This window comes from Tigriopus californicus, chromosome 5 (assembly GCF_007210705.1).
Source record: "Tigriopus californicus strain San Diego chromosome 5, Tcal_SD_v2.1, whole genome shotgun sequence".
NCBI classification, from domain to species: domain Eukaryota; kingdom Metazoa; phylum Arthropoda; class Copepoda; order Harpacticoida; family Harpacticidae; genus Tigriopus; species Tigriopus californicus.
The window spans coordinates 11,150,053-11,173,127 of record NC_081444.1 but is presented as its reverse complement, the minus strand read 5'-3'; the positions used below and the strand labels follow the sequence as shown (position 1 = coordinate 11,173,127).

General features: G+C 45.8%; 6 protein-coding genes across 6 annotated transcripts; 2 read left to right on the top strand and 4 right to left on the bottom strand.

Moving 5' to 3' along the window:
- The first annotated feature begins 4,417 nt into the window (after window positions 1-4,417).
- Window positions 4,418-6,028, top strand: LOC131881397 (thioredoxin reductase-like selenoprotein T homolog CG3887). Its single transcript, XM_059228242.1, is given in 2 exon segments — window positions 4,418-4,858; window positions 5,184-6,028. Coding segments are annotated over 2 exon segments (747 nt in total). The 5' UTR covers window positions 4,418-4,583; the 3' UTR covers window positions 5,656-6,028.
- Window positions 6,025-7,408, bottom strand: LOC131881396 (uncharacterized). The gene is made up of 5 exons (XM_059228241.1): window positions 7,030-7,408; window positions 6,760-6,960; window positions 6,506-6,679; window positions 6,281-6,428; window positions 6,025-6,216 (listed from the first exon to the last, which is right to left on the bottom strand). The coding sequence occupies exons 1-5, from the start codon at window positions 7,250-7,252 to the stop codon at window positions 6,072-6,074; spliced, it is 891 nt and encodes a 296-aa protein (XP_059084224.1). The 5' UTR covers window positions 7,253-7,408; the 3' UTR covers window positions 6,025-6,071.
- A 1,321-nt stretch (window positions 7,409-8,729) lies between these two features.
- Window positions 8,730-11,215, bottom strand: LOC131881394 (GRIP and coiled-coil domain-containing protein 1-like). Its single transcript, XM_059228237.1, has 2 exons — window positions 10,827-11,215; window positions 8,730-10,762 (listed from the first exon to the last, which is right to left on the bottom strand). Exons 1-2 carry the CDS (start codon window positions 11,151-11,153, stop codon window positions 8,888-8,890), a joined length of 2,202 nt encoding a protein of 733 aa, XP_059084220.1. The 5' UTR covers window positions 11,154-11,215; the 3' UTR covers window positions 8,730-8,887.
- Window positions 11,216-14,802: 3,587 nt separating this feature from the next.
- LOC131880566 (T-complex protein 1 subunit alpha-like) lies at window positions 14,803-17,562 on the bottom strand. The gene is made up of 5 exons (XM_059227233.1): window positions 17,136-17,562; window positions 16,475-16,654; window positions 15,502-16,400; window positions 15,238-15,416; window positions 14,803-15,163 (listed from the first exon to the last, which is right to left on the bottom strand). Exons 1-5 carry the CDS (start codon window positions 17,361-17,363, stop codon window positions 14,976-14,978), a joined length of 1,674 nt encoding a protein of 557 aa, XP_059083216.1. The 5' UTR covers window positions 17,364-17,562; the 3' UTR covers window positions 14,803-14,975.
- A 1,630-nt stretch (window positions 17,563-19,192) lies between these two features.
- Window positions 19,193-21,851, top strand: LOC131881435 (proteasome subunit alpha type-1-like). The gene is made up of 4 exons (XM_059228287.1): window positions 19,193-19,362; window positions 19,425-19,708; window positions 20,733-21,069; window positions 21,561-21,851. The coding sequence occupies exons 1-4, from the start codon at window positions 19,360-19,362 to the stop codon at window positions 21,753-21,755; spliced, it is 819 nt and encodes a 272-aa protein (XP_059084270.1). The 5' UTR covers window positions 19,193-19,359; the 3' UTR covers window positions 21,756-21,851.
- LOC131881436 (eukaryotic translation initiation factor 3 subunit K-like) lies at window positions 21,838-23,048 on the bottom strand. The gene is made up of 2 exons (XM_059228288.1): window positions 22,632-23,048; window positions 21,838-22,289 (listed from the first exon to the last, which is right to left on the bottom strand). Exons 1-2 carry the CDS (start codon window positions 22,908-22,910, stop codon window positions 21,906-21,908), a joined length of 663 nt encoding a protein of 220 aa, XP_059084271.1. The 5' UTR covers window positions 22,911-23,048; the 3' UTR covers window positions 21,838-21,905.
- Between the last annotated feature and the right edge of the window lie 27 nt (window positions 23,049-23,075).

The window sequence follows — 23,075 nt, the reverse complement described above, 5'->3', positions numbered from 1 at the left end:
ATAAGACCATTAAATCTAAGTGGGGGTTTCAAAACAAAAAGAGATGAAAAAGAAGAGATTCAGCTACACAAAGCTAGAACAAAAATGTAAATGTAGAACAAGAAAACTGGTAACACATGGTTTTTCTGTTAAGTTTAAAATTCAAACAATTTCTTGAGTTTCCTGCACTTAAGTTGCCCTATTGATGTATCCTATTTGACGCCAACTTCCTTTGAGGGATCTCATGCCTAACCATGGAGTCTGCCAAGCCTGGAGTGAAGAGGTTTTTGAAATCTGTCTTGTAGATTTTTGAGCATTGCAATGCCTCCTAACTGGGTACTTGATTGGAAGAGAAGAGCTGATTAAGCACATTTTCAGCCAACATGCATCTGGTTAGGCGGTAAAGCTTAGCTTGAGTATCCTCTGTTGAGGTTTTGAAAACCTTTCCTCTCAAGGTCCGACAACCTCCAGGCCTCAAAAAAGCCAATGAGATCATTCCAGCTTGACAGGCAAGATGAACAATCCACATAAATCAAAGGGGGTACCATATTGAGTGAGCATCTCATTCACAATTGGCAAATCCTGCTTCCACCCCAGGCTTGCCAAGTCCAAGCTTCTCTATGGTAATTGAATTCAGTATGAGTTGCTGCTTTATCGGCTTAAATGGGCAAACCTGCAGTTATTCCCAAGGGTGAGGTAATAGTTAATGTTGCCTGTGACAACAACATGGAAATATCCCTCAATTGGGACACCCAATATCAGATGACAGACCAAGCGAGAGACTTGCCATCTGACTTGGTAGCAAACAAAACAAAACAAGCTCCAGATATTCATTTGCTATTACTATATCTTTTCACATGTCTACCTATAGAGTTTTCTCCATGGAATGACGTCAGCTGTTTATTTACGCCTTCAGTTGTCAATATTGATGCAAACCAATCTTCCTCCGACCAAACATCCAATCCAGTACTGCCAAGAATGGTCCCAGATTGTTTTTTTTGGGGTCAAATCTAGTAACCTTTTCTGACCCAAAAAAACAATCAGGGGCCAAGTTCAGCAGTACTGGATTCCAATCTGCCATCATAGCACAGATTGCTTTCATCAGTAGTTGTCAAGTAGAATGAAGCAAGTAACCTAGTTCCAAAAGCGGCCTCATCTCACATTTGTGTTTCTCATATGGGCCCACTGATGGCATAATACCATAAAAGGTTCAGATTCGAATTTGACTCTAGCTAAACAGTAACTTTTGGCGTCTATAATTTGAATCAGTAGTCAAGTTTGAATCAGAAATATTGGCACTAGTGGCATTATTCTATTGTTTACACTTATTTCTTCTAAGACTTTGATAATCTTGGACAAAAGAGATTACCTTTGAAAATGCCTTGTTTCAATTAAGGCATCAATATTTTTTAGAGACATAAAATGATATGTCTAAGCCACCAAAGATTAAGAAAAGAAATGAAACAAATATTGCTTGCAAGTATTCAGTATGCCTTTTTTCATTAGGGGTTAAATTAACGTCCTAAACCATTCATCCTTTAGGATAATAGTTCATTTACCAATGAGTTTTTTGAGTTTACCTATCAAAATTACTATTTTAAAAAAAGATGTTTTAAGACATACTTTGGTTGGTTTTCAGTTTTCTCTTTTTACAATGGGAACGTTTAGGCAAGCTCTGACAGGTTCGTTTGTTTGCTGGTACTACTGTCAGTGATGCAAGTTTGGGGCTTCAAGCACGTTTTTTGAGAAGCTCACCCTTCTTTCACATTGCTCTATAAGGAAAGGTCAGCTCTGTTAAAACTAGTTTGAAATACCAACTTTGCATCAATTGCTTTGGCTGGCAAGTTTGTTAGCTGGTACCAGCACAGATATACACAGATCTGATATACTGCCCAATTTGCTGGACAAAACGTGTAGCTGATGGGAGCAAAGTGGTTGTGCCCAAACAATGGTTGAAGTACCTCTCAACATTGACTTGAGTTCAATGTAGATTGGAGTAGCTTGCAGCAGTTTGGCAAAAAACTTTTATAGATTTACAAAAAAACACGCAGTGCTTATTTTGAATGTGATAACAAAGCTTGTTTGATGGTCCAAGAAAGCTCATTCATTTACATTAACCAATTACTGAACATATGAACAGAGAAGAAGAAACAATAACAGGCCCTTTCTAATAAATATGCACCTCAAGATTCAGAAAGATAATTCTCAACCCCTTATTTTTGTTTTTTTATGAATGTTTATTAGGAGTAAAATGCATAGTTTTTTTGCCAGTGCATAAGCTGGTCTGTTAACTTGTCTGGAATAGTCCTTTTCATTCTCCTCCTCCTTCTCTCCTTGCAGACAAACAAACGTAAAAGGACAAGCAATTGCTCTAAGATGCCTAATTTGAACAAGTTATTGTTTGCAGAAAATCTTAATATTGATACATTCTAACACCATAAATAGACCGCCAACTCTTCTGAGAGACCTTTCAAATCCTAAAACAGTAAAATTATAAACACTTTTGACCTTTAAATTGAAATAAACAATGCACAATACAGTGCATACTTGTGGCATACCAGGAACTTTTTGGGATTCTGTTTTTCCATTAAATTGTCCTAAAAACTAAATTTAGTTTAGAGACAGCCATGTTTTAAAAGTTGGTCATCAAATATTTGCAAAGCAGTGCTTTGTTTGCTAGAAATGATGATTGCAAAAGGGTCAATCATGCAGTATAGGGGATGTCAAGTAAAGGAAATGCAAGGAAAAATGTGGTGCTACACCCTGATTTTGGGCAATTTAGGGAGAGAGAACTGAGACAAACATCACGGTCCACTTGCACCATTTGCCCATTGAATTTTCAATAACCCAGTGATTTTGAGCAAGTCGTGTTACAAAACCCTAATAAATGAGCATGTTTGGTGTGAATCAGTGAACGCACTATCAAATTGACCCAATACCACAATGCTATATGCTTAGACAAGCTTGAAAAAAGGAAAAAATGTCAAAATCCAATGCATGCACAGTGCGGTTTGGCTGGGCATGTTGTCTTTGATTTTACTCCATGAAATAACGTCAGTTGTCCATGAACGCGTTTACTTGACTAGCCCTATACAACCTCCTTTAAAATGATTATGTACATGTCATAATTGTTCGGAATTTTACCCATAGAGGATTTGAAAGGTCTTTCAGATGAGTTGCAGGGTTATTCATTGCATCACGATACTTCAGCAAAAAAAAATCGTCTAATAATCCCTTGATAAAATCTGGCATCTTAAAGTGTGTTCTGGTTTCTACGTTTGTTTGTCTGCACCTAGATGAAGCAGAGGGCACTGTCTCCCTCAATGAAAAGGACTATAGACATGAGTGATTAAAATGCTGAAGAGCCAAACATGAGACTATGAAGGAGTGACAAGGAATTATTGTGCCGGGAAAGTTCAGTAGTTTGGGCACAACCGCCTTCTCTTTGACCAAAGTAAGCTGTACGAAACAAACCCGTCGGACCAGACTCGAAAAATTTGGCCAAGGCTGCCCAAGAAAGACGGCTCTAGTAACTCTGTGGGCACCAACACTTGCCTAAATGTTCAAATAGAGATTTTGTAAAGTACAGGATCAGATTTCAGGTGTGTGAACTTGTCAGGCTGCGCCACAATCGCGGCGAGAACTATCATGAGTTTAGCACATCCAGTCCTTCCAAATTTTCATAGACAAAATTGTTCGCCATCATAGGAAAACGTTCAGTAATTATTTCAAACCATTAAAGTCTAACATTCATTTGATAAAGGTGACGTTACATGGCAAGTGCCAAAAACATGCAGAAAGTACGACACTGACATTTGGTGCCAGCAATTTGTCATCAGTAAGCAGTGTGGCCACACTTCATTCATGGTAGAAGTTCTACCATGGTTCTACCGTAGAACCAGAGGGAGCACTAATAAGAAAACCCAAAGCTTTGCACTTCTCTATTTGTGTCTCACAACCTTGTTTTGTGGTGTATATCTTGACTTGTATTTGGCTTTTTTTATTAACTCTTTCGTTTAAAGAATCAGGCCAATGACTACCCAACACCATGTGCTGACATCATCAGACAACTGTTTTAGAGGATCCGATGGACTGTTTTTAATCACAAAATGTTTACGTGACATTAATCATGGTCCATGATTCATAGAGTCGTTTAATAATCCCCGTCGTCGCCCATCACGCCACCCTTATCTCGTACTGGCCATGGTCAGCGTGACTGAATTAAGAAAAAGTGTTCTAAAACCTGGCCGGAGAAAAGACCAAATAAATTCTTTATTAGGGCTGCCACAGGCTTCAGGAGAACAGCGGAACGTCTGAAGCTAGTATTCTTTCATCCAAATTCACTAGGTTGCCCAGTATAAAGGTCAGCTAGGTGTTCTCAAACGGGGTCATGTTATCTTGCGAGCTGAAATCGGGCTGGCTGTCGATTATCAGCTGAGTCCTTCGTCATTCAGTAGTAGTTAGTTGCCTTCGCAATTTCTCGAAGCGTGTACAACGGCATCGCAATTTGGGATCGATCCGCCAGCGGTTGCCATTCGATCGTGTTTGCTAATTCAAAGGTTGATCAATCCATCGAGTATTTGCGGATTAGGCCACAGGTGGGCATGATGGCCGATCCGGACGAGGCTCGTCCGGCCGGAGGCGTGCCCCGTTCGCTCTCGCCCTTGGCCATAATGGGCCTAGTCTTGATGGGTGTGTGTCTATTGGACCTGTCGGGTATGGGACTGAGAGGAGGCAGTGGTGGTGGCGGCGGCGGCGGAGGAGGAGCTTTATCCAGCGATGGGGCTGGTCCGTCCCACGGCGTTCATGCCCAAAAAGAGGTGCCCAAGCCCAAATTTGCGTCGGCGGCGTTGGGCCCCACCATTCGTTTCTTATACTGGTGAGATTATGCGGCACCGATTGCGATTGACCGAGTATTTGATGGAATGTCTATTAGATGCCGTCAATGGTTGAGCCATCCAGTTCTCGGAATCACATCCAAGAATAGGAGTAAAAGTCGGGTGATGCTAGGTACTAGGTGTAACGCAATATGTAGAGATGGTAGAATGTCGAAACCAAGATTCATTTGAATGACTAGACCCTCGTGGATGGACGATTGTCAACCTATAGCACTGATACAGCAGCAATCTTGAGCACCTTCATGAATAGAAGTTGTAAACGTGTCGGCCAGTAGCTCATTCAAATGGATTGGATATTTTTTTCAGCTATTCCTGAGGGTACCGGAAGGTTTTTGAGCAGTATGCCGGCATACTGCATCAAAAATATCCCGACCTCGCCATCGAGGGCGATAATTTCCCGCCTCCAGTGTGGAAGGCCCAACTGGCCCAATTCATTACTTTCGCCAAAGTAGCCGTGATCATGTGTGTGGTGGGATCCCTGAACCCGTTCCTCTTCACCGGCCAGATCACACCGCCTTGGTACGCGTGGCTGTTGGAAAACAAACTCTACGCCTGCCTCATGATCTTCTTTTTGTGTAACTTTTTCGAAACTCAGCTCATTTCCACGGGGGCCTTTGAAGTGGCTTTGGACGATCTCCCGGTTTGGTCCAAGATCGAATCCGGACGCATTCCCCAACCGCAAGAACTCTTTCAAATCATTGACAACCACTTCAATATGAACAAAGGGGGCAATGCCGGGATTCGAGCGGAAACGCCCGATTTTCGAGACGAGCTCTAGCACTTTCTTTCTTCCCTCCCCATTCTTCCCCGAGAGCTGCTTCCAAGTTCAGGGTGGAGCACTCTTGGGACATTTTCTTTCTGGCAGTTTCATATTTTGTACGTCTGAGCCCCATCCGATTCGCGCTTCATCCACCTATTGAGACCTACTCTCTGGCCCCATTGTGTCTAGTTATAAATGAAGTTTTGGTTGGAAAAGCCAGCAAAGGCTGCAATCGAAACTGATGAGGAACATGGTGTCCAAAAAGGGGATTCAATATCGGATGAGTGACAGATTTTCGGACAGGGTTGTAGACAGCACCAACTGATTGTCACAATCATCATTGTTTGCAATTAATCATGCAGAAAAGTAATAAAGAAAACTAGTCAATTAAGTGTCCCTAATTTGTAATTTATGTTATGTAAATGTGCAACTAATCAAAAAAGCATGTTAGTGTGGTCGGACCTTTTCTGCTCGGCCGAGACCTCGGTTATCCGTCTTTTGGGCTTGTACTTCTTATAGATGAAATATCCCACTAAAGCCAAGGCCACCACGTGCAAGAAAAACGAGCACAAAATCAACCTGAAAAGTAGCACGTCCCTTTTAAGTTAAAGATCACAACGTTCCAGAAGAAGCATTTCCTCACCAGTATGAGTAACCGAGCGAGGATCCTTTGTTCGAGCTCCAATTATTTTTGTCGCCGAATCTGATCACATCACTGATGGGAGCATTATTCTTCAATTGCTGGTCAAAAAGCCCTCCATAGAGTGCCGAGACCAAAAAATACAAGCAAGCTAAGCGGGTATATGAGTGAGAGTTGATTAAGCTGCCAACCAGATGGTTGAGCGTGATCATTCAAGACACTACTAACCTGAGATACTGTGAAGCACAACGAGGCCGTACAACCCTGTATACCATTCGATAGGGTTGCTAAAGGCGTTGAACACCCCCAAGAGACCCGAGAGAAGCGTGAAGATCAGGCCCAGAATCAGAAACATTCCCACAGTGGCGAATAAACCCACCCCAAACATGCGCTCCGATTCATCTGCAGTGAACAAAAGTGAGTAGGAATGCCTGGCCTCGTCTTAAGCGGCGAAATATTTCTTATTATAGTTCAGTAATTACCTCGACCAATTTCCGTTGAATTGTAAGTGGTGCCATCGCACACTTTGTCCGTTTTGTCGCCCTTGGAACTCTTCTCTGAATTTTCACAAAAGAAAAGATCTCCTTCGACATTCGTGTAAGGACAGTCGCCCAAGATGTCCTCTATATCCAACTTCTTCGAGTCTGCGCATGAAAACATGCATTGCCCATGGAGACACACCACTAAAAGCATCAAGAGTCCAAAGTCAAGACCAGATTTGTCTCCAGTGCAAACCTTATCCCAATACCCACCCCCCAAAGCGTGTCCCAGGGTCAAAGAAGAGACCACCTTCGATTTGTAGCCGGAAAACAATCCGTAGTAGAATGTGACTCGACCATCTTCGCCGCCCTCTTCAAACTTGGCCACACCCTCCACCCAATGGTTGGTGATTAACGAGGCGCACACCAATCCAAAGACAAGCCCGCAAATTGGAATCGTGTAGAAGACCTCGGGTTTGAAGCTTTTGCACCCCATGGCCGACCACAATTCGCACCCTACCTAGTTTTATCTCTCAAACCGACTTTCACGAATTTGCCATTAATCACTTACATTACAGCGATGAAGACTCAGGGCAGAAAGCAAGAGAGAGATAGCGATATATTTTGACTGAAACGCATTCCAATCGTTATCATTTGCACTTTGAATACTCCAGGCAGGATTGTTAGTGGATGCATGAATTGAAAACTTATCTAATATGTAATCCCAAATAATCCAAGGATGACTCAACATTGTCTTTGATTCTTCACACTGATATCCAGGACTTGATCTCGACCCACCAACTTGAACCCTTTGGCCTCGAAATGCCTAAAAGCAGAGGAGCCCAAATCCGGCAAGTGAGTCACGGTTACACTCATGACCTTAACATTCATCGAGGACAAAGGAAAAGCTTTCCCTATTTCAAATCTCTTTCGGTAGCAATGTTAAGGGACAAATAATGGATCACCGCCGATGCATTCATGGCTTGAACGATCGAGAATAAAGGCACACAGAGATTTGAACGTTGAGCATTTTGAACTCGGGGGTAGGTAGACCCGCTTTTCTAAATTGCAACCCATTCGCCCCGTGAGCGACTTCGAATACACGTAATAATCACAGAGCTCTAGCTTTTGATCATATTCAAGCTTAGAGAGTAGCAATATTCAAGAGAGAGGCTTTAGTTTGAATAAGAAGATCAACGTGATTATGCAATAACAACCTTGGCCATTTCTGAATGTCGTCTTCGAGCTACGCCAACTTGGAGAATGGAGACGTTCTGATTGAGATCGATGAGCTTTTGGACCTGGATAGACCCTATTCAACTGGAAGACCGGTCCAGCCTCGATATTCTTCTTTCTTCTAAGAGTCGGGTGTTACCCCGATGAGAGGCTCCACCGGCGCCAATATCCAGAAAGATGCCACCGAATGTTTGATTGAATAACTTGATCAATTCCATATCCATTGTATTCTCGCTCCAAAACTGGGGATGATCTTTTAGCTTCTGAGAAACAAAAGTGGATTCGGTTCATCTCCATTTGATCCCATAGAGATGATGACACTTAACCGCTTTGATTTTTTAGTGGAAGTGGAAAAATAAGATTTCTTATACACTGTTTTGACATTGGATCACTTTGAAGGAATCCTGCCAAAGCTTGAAGGTCATTGCAATCTGAGGACAGTACACTGTCATGACTCACATGGATTAAAAGAAACATTTTTGTAATCAATGGCTACTTGGTTTCGTAACAAGGAGATCCCTGAAATTTCTAGACAATCCGAACAACCCGACAACAATTAATGCAATTGCAAACAGAAGTAAAATCCCAAAGATCACGAACAGGGTACAATTGAACATCGTTTGCCGACGCAATTGATCGGCCAACTCGAAGGCACAACTGGCGCAGATTATAATCAAACAGCTCATCTTTTTTTGTTCTTCAAGTCTGACCAAGAGCTTGCTTCATAGGTACATACATACAGTAAAAAAAACGTGAATATAATTTCGTCATTTCTCAACATAAATGTATAAAATCAGAAGTATCACAATGTGCAGCTACAAAAAAATACCGAAAACCGAGACACGCTAGGGTCTCCAATCCTCAAACCAAACCAATCCAATTTCACCGACCACATTCACCGGTGACCTTTCTTCTTCTGTGTAGCCTTTTGAGGCCACCATGACGCGTTGTAGTCTCGAATCTGGCGCATCTCCTTGGGCGAGAATATGAGCACGGCACCAATGGCCTTCAGCATGTGATCTCTGGAATTGGCCTCGGAACTGAGCATGTAGTTCAGGACCACATTCTTCAAATACTCCATATTGGCGCCTTCTTTACTGGTCATGCGCTTCAATCGAGCCACTTCCTCACTCAAGAACTCGATCTCCTCTGAATATCGCTCTTCCTTGGCCACGGCGTTCATTTGAAGCTCTCGCATTGTTGATTCCAGATCAAACACTTGCTTCCGCAATTGGCTCAATTCCACGTCCTTGTGTGAGATCTCTTGGACGTAGTGCAACACCATGCCGTCCCCTTGAATCGACGAATGCAGGTCGTCCGTGATATCACTGGCTTCAATCCGTGAGGTCTTTCGCGAAAGGGAAGGCCCATGGGCGCTATGAATCACATTGGAAACGGCAGCTGCGGCTTTTTCGCCGTCGCCGTCTTTAGCGTTGGCAGCGAAAGCCTTTTGAAAGACCAGTTCCATGTTGGACTTCAGCATGCTCACCTCGTCCTCCTTCTCCTCAATGAGCGTGAGACAACGTTCCCGTTGCTTTTGGAGCTCACATTCAACGTTCAGATACTTGGTTTTGAATTCCTGCTCTTTAGCCAATTCCCGTTCAAGCGCGGACTCGTTCAGATCCTGAATCGATTTCTCTAGGGTCTCCACTCGAGTTTTGGCCTCGCGATTCTCGCACTCCAATTCCATGTTCCGCTTCTTTAACGACGTCACTCGCGATTCGAGATCCTGGGTCTTGGTCTTGAGAGTGACAATGACCTCTTGATCCACTTCAGGCAAGAGCGAAGATGCTCGAGATCGAGGTGACCCGATCTGACGTTTATAAAGGTCGAACTCGCGTTTCAAATCCGCATATTCCTTCTGCCACGACTTTTGACTGGCGGGATCGATGAAGATATGGTCCAAATCCACGCTTTCCGTGGACTTCATGTTCGTTGCTATGAGCGCCGATTTCAGGTTTTGGAACTTGCGGATTAGGTCGTTCAAATCCAGGTGGTCAAACTCATCGGCCTCGGAAGCGTGACTGGGCGAGACGGACGAGGCGCGATGCGAGGCTTCCAGTTGCGAGACTTTCTCTTTCCATCGCTCAATTTCACCTTGATCGTGCTGCCTCAAGCGATCGTAGGTGCCAATGGTGTCCGAGAGCTCCTGCAACCGAGCTTCCAAATGGTTGACCCGAGTCTCACCGGACTGTCGCACTTGCACCGTGCGATCCTCGGCCGCTTCAGCTCGAGCTTCGGCCCGTTCGAGATCCCGTCGATGATTCAACTTGAGAGCGGCGATCTCATCTTTCAATTTGGGCACCTCGGGCGAGAGCGCGCGGTTTTGCTCTTGGACTTGGGTCAAACGTTGACCTTGGTCTTGCAACTGGGCCTCTAGGTCCCGAATGCGGGCCTCATATTTGGCATTGACCCCACTCGCACTGGGGACGGCTGACAACTTGGAGCGCGTCTCGTGGAGATCGTTCTCGAGTCGCTCCTTGGTGCGTCGCTCATCGGACAGCAACTTTTGCAGCTCACGGATCATGAGGGCGTGTTGGGCCGTATCTTTCTCGCGGCCATGACGCTCCACGATCAATTTGGATTTGACCTCCTCGACCTCTTTTTGGGCCTGGGTTTTGACTTGGGTCATCTCGGTCTGGACAGCTTCCAGTTGGCGTTCGCGTTCCCGTTTCTCGCTCAGATGCTTTTTGCGATCCTCTTGAAAGGCGATCTCTAAGCGCGACTTTTCCCGGGTCAACGTAGCCAAAGAACTGGTGAGTGTGCGAATCTGAAAAACCAAGTTCAAACCCATTCATGTCCCTTCAAAACCCGAAGGGCTCGAGGCTACTCACTTGATGGGAGGCCGCCGCCTCAGGAGAACTGGCTGCGTTGGATGTCTGGGCGGGTGCGGGATCCGGATCTGAGGCGGCCGAAGGGGCGGGTGAAGCCGGTCGTGAGCCCGAATGACATGGATCGAGCGTGGTCTGAAAGCTGTCTGAAGGCGACTGAATGGCCTTGAGACTGGCCTCCAGGGCGTCTTTTTCTTGGGCCAGTCCTTTATAAGCCCGGACCACATCGCGTAGTCGGTTTTCGTACTTGCTGATGATGGCCTTTTGCTCCTCGATGGTCTCGAGCATATCGCGCCGTTGGGCTCGACCATCGCCACCGCCACTGCTCATGGTGGCTGGGACCAAGGGCCTACGGGCCGCGGGGGAGGGTAGCGTTGGCTTTGACCTTGAGCCAAGGANTCAACGTAGCCAAAGAACTGGTGAGTGTGCGAATCTGAAAAACCAAGTTCAAACCCATTCATGTCCCTTCAAAACCCGAAGGGCTCGAGGCTTTTCGTACTTGCTGATGATGGCCTTTTGCTCCTCGATGGTCTCGAGCATATCGCGCCGTTGGGCTCGACCATCGCCCCCGCCACTGCTCATGGTGGCTGGGACCAGGGGCCTATGGGCCGCGGGGGAGGGTAGCGTTGGCTTTGACCTTGAGCCAAGGAAAGGGGGTGGGTTAAAGGGTCAAATGGTTCTTTTCAATAAACGGAGTCTAGTTAGTCTGACTGACAACTGGGACCCAAGCAGAAGGGCCTAAGCCTGATGGATCGATGATGGCCGGATCCATGATCCATGACCCATGATCCATGATCCATCCTGGGGCCCTCAAGCAATCCTGGATGAGGCCAGGCCAGCAGACCCTGAGTAGTCTTGCGAGTGGTGGTGGTGGTGATGTGCCTAGATTACGACGGGTATCTCACGGATCGTTCTCTGTAGGGGTTGGTCGTGGACGTTGATGACGCAGCCCCATTCAGTCAGTCAGTCACTCAGTCAGTCAAGCAGACAGTTGGCGGTAATGAATAATTATGGTCGTTACATATCTTCCATCTATGGTCAGCTGCCACTCTCTCGACATGTAGCTGCTTTAAATAAAAACGTTGCCTGATGTTACAGAACCAATCCTCAGCGGGCCAGAACCCATAGTGCCGGTAGCTCGGTGTTGATTTTGTCTGTCGTGAGTTCCAATCTCGATGCCTGAAATCTTTATTTTTTTCATCATGGCAGAATTAAGCTCTAATCTGCCACTGTTTTTGAGGCCCTTGCCATCGAGCTGACGCAGGCTTGCGCCGTGGCCTAGGCGCCCCCAAGCCCTTGCACCCGAAAGATTAGGTTAGGTCAGGTTTGGTTAGGTTAGGTTTTATTCTCTTCTCAAAGGACCAAAATATCAGCTGACCAAAAACGGAAGACGTGCAACGGCCATAATGAATAATGATACTGAATGATACACTTTGTGGAACTGATGTGAAGCAAGCACCGACAGGGCAAGTAGTCCGGTGCTGAACTTCCTCAAGTAGGAACTTGCCCCAACTTGGGTTTGTACACAAACACTTGAGGGGAAAATGATGTGGCCAAACTTACGCTGTGACAATGATTCACAATTCAAACGCGTCAATTTGCGCCCAAATGTGTTCATTACATTAATCATTAGGACATGCTCATGGGGGTCGTTGTTTCCCTCTTTGCTCTTGAGCGCCCCCTTTTGATTTATATAGGGATGTGTCAAGGTTTGGGCTGTGGCATGAGTCAATTACAATAGTGTTGAAGTAAGCGGAGGTGTTGTACAAAAAAATCAGAGGATAGTGCTAGAATTAATTAAAAAGGTAAAACTTTAAGCTTGCTTTGACACAGAAGTTCAATTGTTGGAGGAAAAAGCTATGTCATTTTTACATTTGACATATTCCTACACATCCAAAAGATGGCGCTTGGGCGCAAATGGGTACAAAAAACAAACACACCAATGCTCTGATCCTATCCTATTGCTCGCAATTATAAAACTGAAATTGCAATGAGTGAAAATTGCAAAGGTGCAAATGCCTCCTCAAAGCTGAGGAAAAATATGCCAATTTCCTTGATATTTGAGTCAAAAACGCCTTAAGTAAGTCAAAATGCCAGCAACCCACCTAAATCAGTCTATCCCTCAATGATGAAAATTTCCCCACCGCAAAAAGTTCAAAAACGCCAGAAAACGGTCAGATTCATCTTCCCTGCTAAAAGAAAAATCTCCCCACCAGACAGAATTTAAAAACGCCAGAAGTAGCAAAATCTGGCCGGCTAAACTGCCATCTGGCAACACTGGTTTCAAATTATGACCAAAAAGTGACAATTTTTCATGCATTGAAAATGTAGCTATTAATGGACTGGAAGCTGTTAAACATACAATTTTGAGCTGATCTACTGTGTCTGAAGACCAAGTGACAAGATTTTGTTCCTTTGAAGGGAAACATACTATCTGGACTTGAACTTTCAAACAGAGTGAAATGCATTCAAAATGAAGGACAAATATGCTTTTTAAGCTTCAATGATAAAAATCTTAACTGCAGCTCCTGCCTATTATAATTAGCAAATGAAGTATGATGCACACAAGTTTTCATCGAATGATAAAGATAATATCTGATTTGAATATTCCAATAGCTGTGTGTGCACTTGCAACAAGACTTTTGCCAATGACATTGGCTACAAGAGATGAACTTTTGGATCAAAATATCATACAAACAACTAGTCTAAATCTTTACTCTTAGTTGTTGTTTTTTATTCTTTTCCAATTCATTTTTTCCGTTGATAATCAACAATTCAAATCCAAAAAATAAAATATTTAAATCATTTGCCTGAACAAAATCACATTAAAAATGCGACCTATCACCACATTTTGAAAATGCAAATAAAAAAATCAGTCAAAGAAGCCTAAAATGCATAAAAATGTGAATACGTACCAAAGATGTGAATGATGCAAATAAAAGTTTAGTGTGCAAAAAGATGCATTTAAGGGCTCAGGATGCAAATAAATGTTATTTGCGTAAGTTTGAGAACACTAGTTGTCACAAACACCCAAGTTCTACTTGTTAACCAGCAAAGCTTGGCCAAGTACATGAACTTGGACAAGCTTAACCCAAGCAGAAATCCACTGCTAAAGTAGGGGGCCAAGATGTTTAGTTCAGGAAAACCGCAAGATGGGGATTTTCTGTTCATGGGGACGTTTAGGCAGGCTGTGGCAGGTTCGTTTGTTTGCTGGTACCAAAGTCAGTTATGCAAGTTTGAGGCTTCAAACACGTTTTTGAGATGCTGACCCTTCTTTCACGTTGCTATATGAGGAAAGGTCAGCTTCGTTAAAACCAGTTTGAAACGCCAATTTTCCATCACTGTCATTGGCAGGCAAGTTTGTTTGCTGGTACCAGCGCTTGCCTAAATGTCCGAATAGCTGAAGTCAGATTGCCAGAAACAAACTAGCCATTGAACCAAAGCCACGTTGCTGCGTTACTGTTGGTGCACATTATAGCTTTTCTTGTTTAAGCTGGTTTAATTTGCCCTGGCCACGCCATTTTCCCCTCAAATGTTTGTGTACAAACCCAAGTTGGGGCAAGCTCCTACTTGGGCAAGTTAAGCATCGGCCTACTTACCCTGTCGGGGTTGGCTTCACATCAGTAGGAGTAACGGTATCAATTTCACATTCTAATACACATTTCGTTGTTACCTTCTAAGCCAGTCACAAAATTAGGAAAATATGTAGTGGGGCGTCAAACGCATATCTGAAACCCATTACTTCAATAATACTTCACCTATAAAGGTAACCATGCATTTTCTAACGTTAATGCGATTGTAAAACTAGCCAAAATTTGCTCTCCCCAACATTATCGGCTATTACGATTGTTATCAAACGATTTTGAAGGAAAACAAGCGCATAGTGCATGACGAGCTAAGGGGCTTGCCTCTCTCTCTCTTCAAGTTCAAGTAAAGCATCCACTCGGGCCTAAGCAGAAAAAAAAATCATTGAACGACCTTTCTGGTGTTAGCGAGTATTTATCTTCAGAAAAGTCGTGAAGTTGTTTTGTAGCAGAGAGACATAGCAAAAATGATTCATTAATTGAAGAGAAACATCCAACCAGGGTCGTGCATGACGATATTAGAAACGGAGGGACGAGGGGCAGATCTTTGGGAGGATACGGGCCCAGATCAACCATCCAATTGACCGGATTGGTAGGCTTGTTGGTAGGATTTCTCTTCGCCTTGCTCGGGCTCCAGTTTGATGAGGTCGTCAATCCTCAAAATGGTTATGGCTGCCTCCGTAGCGAATTTCAAGCTCTTCACCTTGGAAATGGCAGGTTCGAACACACCCATCTTTTTATTGTCTTTGACGGCACCTGCATTCATTGAGGACAATGAAGATATCAAGTTAGTATCTGGAAGACCCACTTTATATTCTGGTTATTTTTACCTTCATAGAGATCGAGTCCGCAGTTCTTGAGGTCGACATGCTCGGCCTTGGTCTGGCTAGAATTGTGGTAAGCTCGCAGCTTGGCCACTAACTCGGACGCGTCTTGAGCCGCATTGATAGCCAAGGTCTTGGGGATCACCAGCAATGACTTGGCGAACTCGGCAATGGCCAATTGCTCTCTGAAAACGGAATGAACGAATCATTTTGTAAAGACGTAGTAGCCCAATTCCATCCATCCGGGGCCTGGATGCTCGCTCGCCTTACCTGGACGACAAAGTGGTAGCAAAATTCTCCAAGTAGATCGAGAGGGCAGCTTCCACGGCTCCTCCGCCCACCACCACGTTCTTGCTCTCCATGACCCGCTTCACAACGCAAAGTGAGTCATGAATGGATCGCTCCATCTCGTCGCAGTAGAAATCGTTGGGTCCTCGCAGAATGATGGACGAGGCTGTGCGAGCTTTGGTGCCCCGAACGATGATCAGTTCATCGTCGCAGATGCGTTCTTGAGCCACCGAAGCGGCCTCGCCCAACATGGAGGCCTCGAAAGACTCTTCGCCTTCCAAATTGGCCAAGCTGGTCACGAAAGTGGCGCCCGAGGCCTTGGCGATCCGCTTCAAGTCCACCTTCTTGCACCGTCGCACGGCCATGGCCTTGGCCTCCACGAAATACTTCAGACAGAGATCATCGATGCCCCCCGTGGTCAAAATGACGTTGGCTCCGGCGTCCAGGATCTTTTGGATACGTTCCTTGGTGATGTCATACTCGCGATCGCGGATGGCTTCCAACTTTGTGGGATCCGTGACCAGAACTTGGACACCCATCTTCATCTTGGCCTTCTGGAGCGAGAAATCCAGACAGGCGATCTTGGCGTTCTTGACAATGCGGGGCATTTGTTGCGCGGCAATGGTGCAGTTCAGGGCATAACCCTCAATGAGCATGGACTCGCGGGCGCTCTTGCCATGGGCTTTGAGCACATTGACGGCCTTGATGGGGTACAAGTGGCCGCCTTTGCCGTCCGAGGTCTTGATGGCGTTGGCTGCATCCACGACCATCTTGGCGAAGAAGTCAGAGTCCGCGCCAATCAGCTTGGAATTCATGGACGTCTTGGCGGCATTGATCAAGCAATCGGCGCCCAGCGACTCGACTGAGTAGGAGAGATGCTCCTATGAGGAGAAAGTCAACCAAGGCTTGAAGGGGTGGCTTCAATATTGATGGGCTGGGCGTGACTTTATTTTACCTGAATGTACTTCACGGCTTCTTTACAAGCCAGTCGAAATCCGGCGATAATGGACGTGGGATGGATCTTTTGCTTGACGAGTTCATCGGCGTTCTTGAGCAACTCGGCGGCCACAATCACCACCGAGGTGGTGCCATCACCCACCTCTTCGTCTTGCAACTGAGCCAATTCGACCAAGACCTGATCAAAAGGGGACACGATGTTAGGATCGGCACGCCCCTGGGAGCAGCCATTTAGGAAATTCACTCGGCCCGAACTCGGTTATAGCCCCTTGTCCGTGCTCTGGTGGTCAAAAACCTTTGGTGTCCATGGAAATACCATTTACCAAATCATTCAAAATATTTTAAATAAAATTTTAGAACACACTTTGTCAACGCTTTACTTAACAAATTCATCCCATGTTAGGCCACACTCCGGATTTTCCGACATCATACGCCCATGGTCAACTCGGTAGACTTAAATATTTGGATATTTTTTTTTTTACAAATATGAAAAAGCTAAGATTGCCACCCAATTCATGAGTGGAAACTTTTTTGGGCAATTGGCCCTGTGGACCCTGTGGGTGGTTGGGCAGAAACCGAGAAACCAACCAACCAACCAAACCAAGACGGGTGGGGTGGGCTGGCCGGTTGGGGGATAAACAGACCCCCCCTAGACTCACCTTGGCGGCTGGATGCTCGACCTCGAGCAGCTGGAGGATGGTGGCGCCGTCGTTGGTGATGGTCACGTCCCCGATGTCGTCCACCAGCATCTTGTCCAAGCCCACCGGGCCCAAACTGGATTTCACGATGTTGGAGATGGTGGAGGCGGCCAACACGTTCTGGGTCCGCACATCGCTGCCCGTCCGACGCTCGCCCGCCAAACTCAAAGTCGAGGCCATGGTCGACATGATGGAGGTTCAAATCGAAAGGCTAGGTCAAGTCCTAAGCACAAAGTCGTCCCTGATAGAGCAGAAGCCGTGCGAGATGGCCACTAAGATACAATCAGTAGTACTCCACAAGACACACGCCAAATCGATCAAGGCTTCCAGAACAATCCGACTCCAGGCTCAAGTCTCAACTCCCCACCACCAACTCCAGATGTGCCATGTGCATGCATTCCAAACAGCTAGCCGCCCTCTGGAGCAGCCCTCTGCAGCGGGCATGCTCTGCTGGCTCGCTCTTGGGGATGGGCTGGCCGATCGCCGGCTGAGTCACACTCACATTTTCCAGTCAACAGCTGCAGCATGTGCAGCATGCCGAAAAAGGACCCACAGGGAGGCCGAAAAAGTCACAGAGTCATGCCATTGGCCGAGTAAAAACATTGGTCCTCTTTAAGGGGGCGAATAGAGTGCCCTAAAAGAAATCAGCGAATACGTGCCGAAATGTCAGGCTTTCTCCAGGAATTATTCGCGAAACAACTATTGTTTAAGAATGAAGCTAAGAATGAAGCAGCTTCTTGGAACTTGATGCTGAATCTAAACAAAAGTAACACATCAAAGATTCAGTGTGAAGCAAACTTTAAAATTAACATTTAATAATGGTGATCAAGGACAGTGCGAGAAATTCTGGCTCATATTGTCAATCTGGTCCATAGTCCAAAAGTCCATAGAAACATGAATTACTGATATATTTTGAAATTTGTCCAATTCATGTCCACGTTGGCGTATCTTGAGACAGTACACTATATTTTTTTAAATAGGCGTTTAAGCACAAAACAAAGGTTTAGATGCCAAAGTTCATGACCAGGCACTCAAACTCTTTATTGGTCCAACACATAGACCAGCCAGAGGGCGTTATTCAAGGCGCTGAAAAGCAATTTGAAACATGACCCAATAGTTAAAGTGACGTGATGCGATGGGCCCCCAAAATGGATTCAAAATCTCAACTTGTTTGGCGAGTGGTGGTTCTCTATCTCTATTGCTCTAACCAAAACTATGGGGTACACTTTCAAGCTGGTTGCTGGATCTGACCATGACCAATCACGAACTTAAGCGGAATGGTGTCACTCATCGCGTATGTTCAAGTCTTTCATTTAGCAAGAAGGATACTTTACAATCAGATGAGAGGAGGTCAGGTGTTAACCGAGGAAAAGATTAATGCCAAATTTGGCCTCAAGGCTGATAACCTGGGAAGCCTTATTACCGACAATGGTTGGGGTTCAGGGTAGCTGCCAGCCACATGTCACATATTTGAGAAATACGCCCGTTTCTCAAACTGACCGTAGTCTCGTTCCGGCATATTTCAATCCCATTTTCTTGAAATATCTACTCATCTATTTCGCAACATCGGTGGCGTCTTAGGTTGTGGGAATATATTTCAAGTAGAATATCAACATCCTACTTGAGTATTTGTGGAAAAGTCATAAGAACATACCCAGGAAAGGTAACGATTGGTTAATCCAAATGCCTGAGCGACCTCGCCGGCATTCCATGTTGGTTGTCGATAAAGATCGATCAAAGTACTTCCATTTTGGGCTTTTTTTTGTCCTAATTCGTCACCTTCCCCCACCAATCTCCGGCTTCAGGGCTGCCAAATATACCTCTTCTCCATCACCAACACTCATGTCTTGGGACGCACTGCAGCGTATGTACTGACTACACGATGCTAAGTCCTTAGGCCAGGGTCTCGAAGGTCAATGCTTAGCCTTTTTGTTATGAATCTGACTCGTACCACGCTCAAAAATTATAACATCTTGGCGTACTTGGTCAGGAAATCTCATCTTGATTTGGCCTCACTGTCGGTGGAAGTGAACTGCTTGAATGCAGCTATTGATTGAGAAGTGAGTGACTTGCCGATTTGGAAACTTCAAACTCCATCCACGGATTCTGCCGATTCCTCCGATTCATCCTTGGAACCTTTTGTTCGGACCGATCTTTGGTAGCTCCTTCGCCCACATCATTCATTATGGTTGGTTCACAGTGAGGCTTGTCCCAGATTTTGGTGTTTGTGATTCTGGTTTCGGCTTTTAGTTTCGGAATCAATACGATAGCGACGTGACGACTTGGTCGCCCCAGGGTCGTCTCCACCAAGTGGAATATGCCATGGAGGCCGTCAAGCAAGGCTCGGCTACGGTCGGGCTCAAGAACGCCCATCACGCCGTGTTGGTGGCCTTCAAACGACGCCCGTCTGAGCTGGCCGCTCATCAGAAGAAGATTTTGACCATTGACGATCATGTGGGCGTGTCGTTCGCCGGATTAACGGCCGACGCCAAGACGTTGGGCCGTTGGATGCGAACCCAATGTCTGCACGCCAGGTGGGTGATCATCACGGCCAGTGGCCTGGCCAGTGGCCTGGCCAGTGGCCTGGCCCATGACCGACCACCAATCAATATGGGGCCTGAGGCCAGTGTGTGTCTAGGACCGGCAAGTTGCTCGTGAACGATTCCTCCGGCTAAACCGCCCATTGATGGGCCGAAGTCCACTGGATAGGTCCCAACCATCGTCTGGGATGCTCTGGCCATAACCATGATTATGTTTTTTTTCCACGATATTCGGCCCGAGCCCCTCTTTTTAGCTTCAAGGATAGGATAAGTAGTGAATCAGACGTGTAAGTGTAATGCTTAGAAGACACACAGCGATCAAATTCCAGATCGAAGTACCTTCACAACTAGGTTCTTTTGTGATAGCTCCAGTGATATATAATGCCGATACTTTGGATTCCAATGGGGTGGGGCGGTTCTGTAGATATATGTACCATGTTTGCCCCATGGGTTGATGAATTTCTCCTTCAGATTTGCTATGCCATCCAAGATCACTTACAAGGCTTATTCAATTCTTTGAGCCCGCTTTGAACGCCAAAGGTGAATGCTTGGTTCATTGCGTTACCAGGGATACTAACTAACCCCAGAGTTTTGAAAGATCATTTCGAAATTAAAACCAAAAAAAGCGTTTGATTAGTTCACAAATACAAGTTGGAGAAGAAGTGTCCAGGTTACAAAATTGTTTGTCCCAAGGCTAGTTTTTTTTTAAACGCTCGCACCTCGGAGTCAAGGCTTGGACGTTACATAGAATGAGAATCCGCTCACCACTTTGGCGAGTGGATTTTCATACTGGTTCAAACCCAAGCCCCTAACTCCGAGGTAGGAGCTTTTTAAAAAACAGACCTCTGATCTAGTGTTTTGATAAAGAGTTTTTTTCACGAGGGCTGAAATTAGATCAATCTAGATATCTGATTCTATAGCTTTTGCTCAATATTGACGCTTCTCAAAAATTGGCTTCGAAAGTCCCGTCTTGGGATTTCCAGGATTACTCGGTGACCAATCTTGCGTTAAATTCTAGGTATTTCCACAATGCGCCATTGCGTTTGGCCAAGATGTCCACGGAGTTGGGCAACAAGATGCAACTCTGCATTCAGGGCTACAACAAGCGTCCGTACGGCGTGGGCATGCTCATGGCCGGATACGACGAGCAAGGGCCGTGTATCATTCAAATCTGCCCCTCGGCCAATTTCTATCCCTGCCAAGCCATGGCCATTGGAGCCCGCTCCCAAAGTGCCCGAACTTACTTGGAAAAGCATCTGAACGAATTCAAGACCTGCGATCTCGAAGAGTTGGTCAAGCATGGCCTGCGAGCTCTACGCGATACCCTGCCCAACGAGGTGGATTTGACCAAGGAGGTGAGTGCTTACGGCTAAGGGGCCTGGAGTCGCATTGACGTACCGTGAATGAAGTGTCTAAAAATATTGATATCTTTGTCTAACCCCCTCACAAGCCTGCCTCTTGGAGAGACAAGAGAGGAGTTTTCCAGTGAACCCATTTCTCGTTTGCGAATGACGCCATCCGCCCCTGTTAGCCAGATTAATCAAATAGAAGGATCCGGACAAGAAATACGTTCAAAAAAAAGTAACCGAACTGAGATGTTCTTTTGTAGCCAGCACACTCGATAAAAATGTGGAACACATTTCTTTAACAAGCTTGCCGATCTCCTGATTTACGAACGCTTCTGTTGGGACGTATGCTTTCATCCGGTCAGATTCAGTGTCATTTCCTCGTATTTAAAGATACGTGATTACACCTTCTTCTTGTCAGGAATTTTCTTGAAACTATCGCCCATGACTTCCCGAGTTGTGCCCGCTTCAGAATTTCGTATTTGTCGTTGTTGTTCTAGAACGTGTCGATCGCTATTGTCGGTCAAAATTTGGATTTTGTGGTGCACGAGAACGCCGCCGTCGAGCCGTACTTGTCGAGTATCGAGGGTGAGGAACGCCGGGGTGGAGCGGCACAACCGCAAGACGACGAACCCGCCGCGCCCTCCGATGACGCTCCCGCAGCGGGCGAGGCTGAAACCATGGAAACCGAGTGAGCTCGGCCCATGCCCTAATGGCGATGGGCTGGCGGGGCCCATTCTTTTCCATCATTATCCCGAACCACAACCCCAATACATATTTTATGCCTACGATGATGCATTTATTGTCTCATTCACACTTAACCTGGTAGAGTAGGCCCAGTCAACTCAGAAACTAGAGGCCATGATTCCAGCCACACTTTCAATGTCAATTTTCTCCGTGATCTTCTTGGTCTTGATCTGCTCGTCTTGGTTGGAGATGACCACAAATCCGGACTCGTCGGATTTCCAGCCGTTGCGCGCGATCCATTGATTGACCAAGTTCTCGTCCACCAAACCCAGCAGTTCGCACAAGGTATCGTCGGGAATGCGTTGGTAGGTGATACTGATGACGTGACACACGAACTTGCGGATGGCATCCTCAAAGCCGGGCACGGTGCGCACCAAGTCATTCATGGCGTGCGCCCGCTGCCAGAATTGGGCAAACTGACAACCTTCCAACAAGTTGGCCAAGAGCTGCAGTTTCTGAATGGGCTCTTGCTCCAGATTGTCCTGGTAGAAGAGAAAAAAAAACCACTCGTGATTGTTAAATAGAGGCATGGGAAGAGGTTAACCCAAGTTTGATCCAAGTTCGGGGAGGAAAAGTGCACAGCATTCAAACAAACATCCTTTCCATCCTTGGATCATTCTAAAGTTCATCCCTTTAGCCAGATACATCAGCAATCCATGATGAACGGAAAGCTCGGGTACTTAAACAGAAGCCTTGGTTTCTCGATGACAAAACAGGCGAAGGTCATCCACGGGTCAGAGAAGCCAACCTGGGATGCGGCCAACCCAGGAGCCGCCCTACCTACCTACCTACCTACCTACCTACCTACGTTCACTTGAACTTACGTGGGACAGAAGACATTTACAGAGCACAAAATCGGAATGCGGCAAATTGGCCAAGGCCTTCAGCAAGATCTGGGTGGCCACGGGCAGCGAGAAATACGACGGGTTGAATTGGTAGAGCTTGAGTAAGGCCAGATTAGCCTCCAAATCATAGGCTTGCTCCCGGACCTGCATCTCCACGTACTGCTCCAGCGGCTGGGTATTATTGGGATTGTACCGCTCAATCCCCTGCAGCATGCCCTTCACCTCGTCCTTCATCACGTCCAAACTGGTCAAAGACATGGCTCGATTGATTTCCCACACTCACTGGGACACCAACAAACAATCCTCGAGTCCTTCAAGGTCCTCAATTTCACAAGTCTGGGTCGAACTTGACAGCTGAAAATTCACCGATGCCAATGCCAAACCCAACCACAACACGAGGTTGCGAGATTTCCCCAAACACAC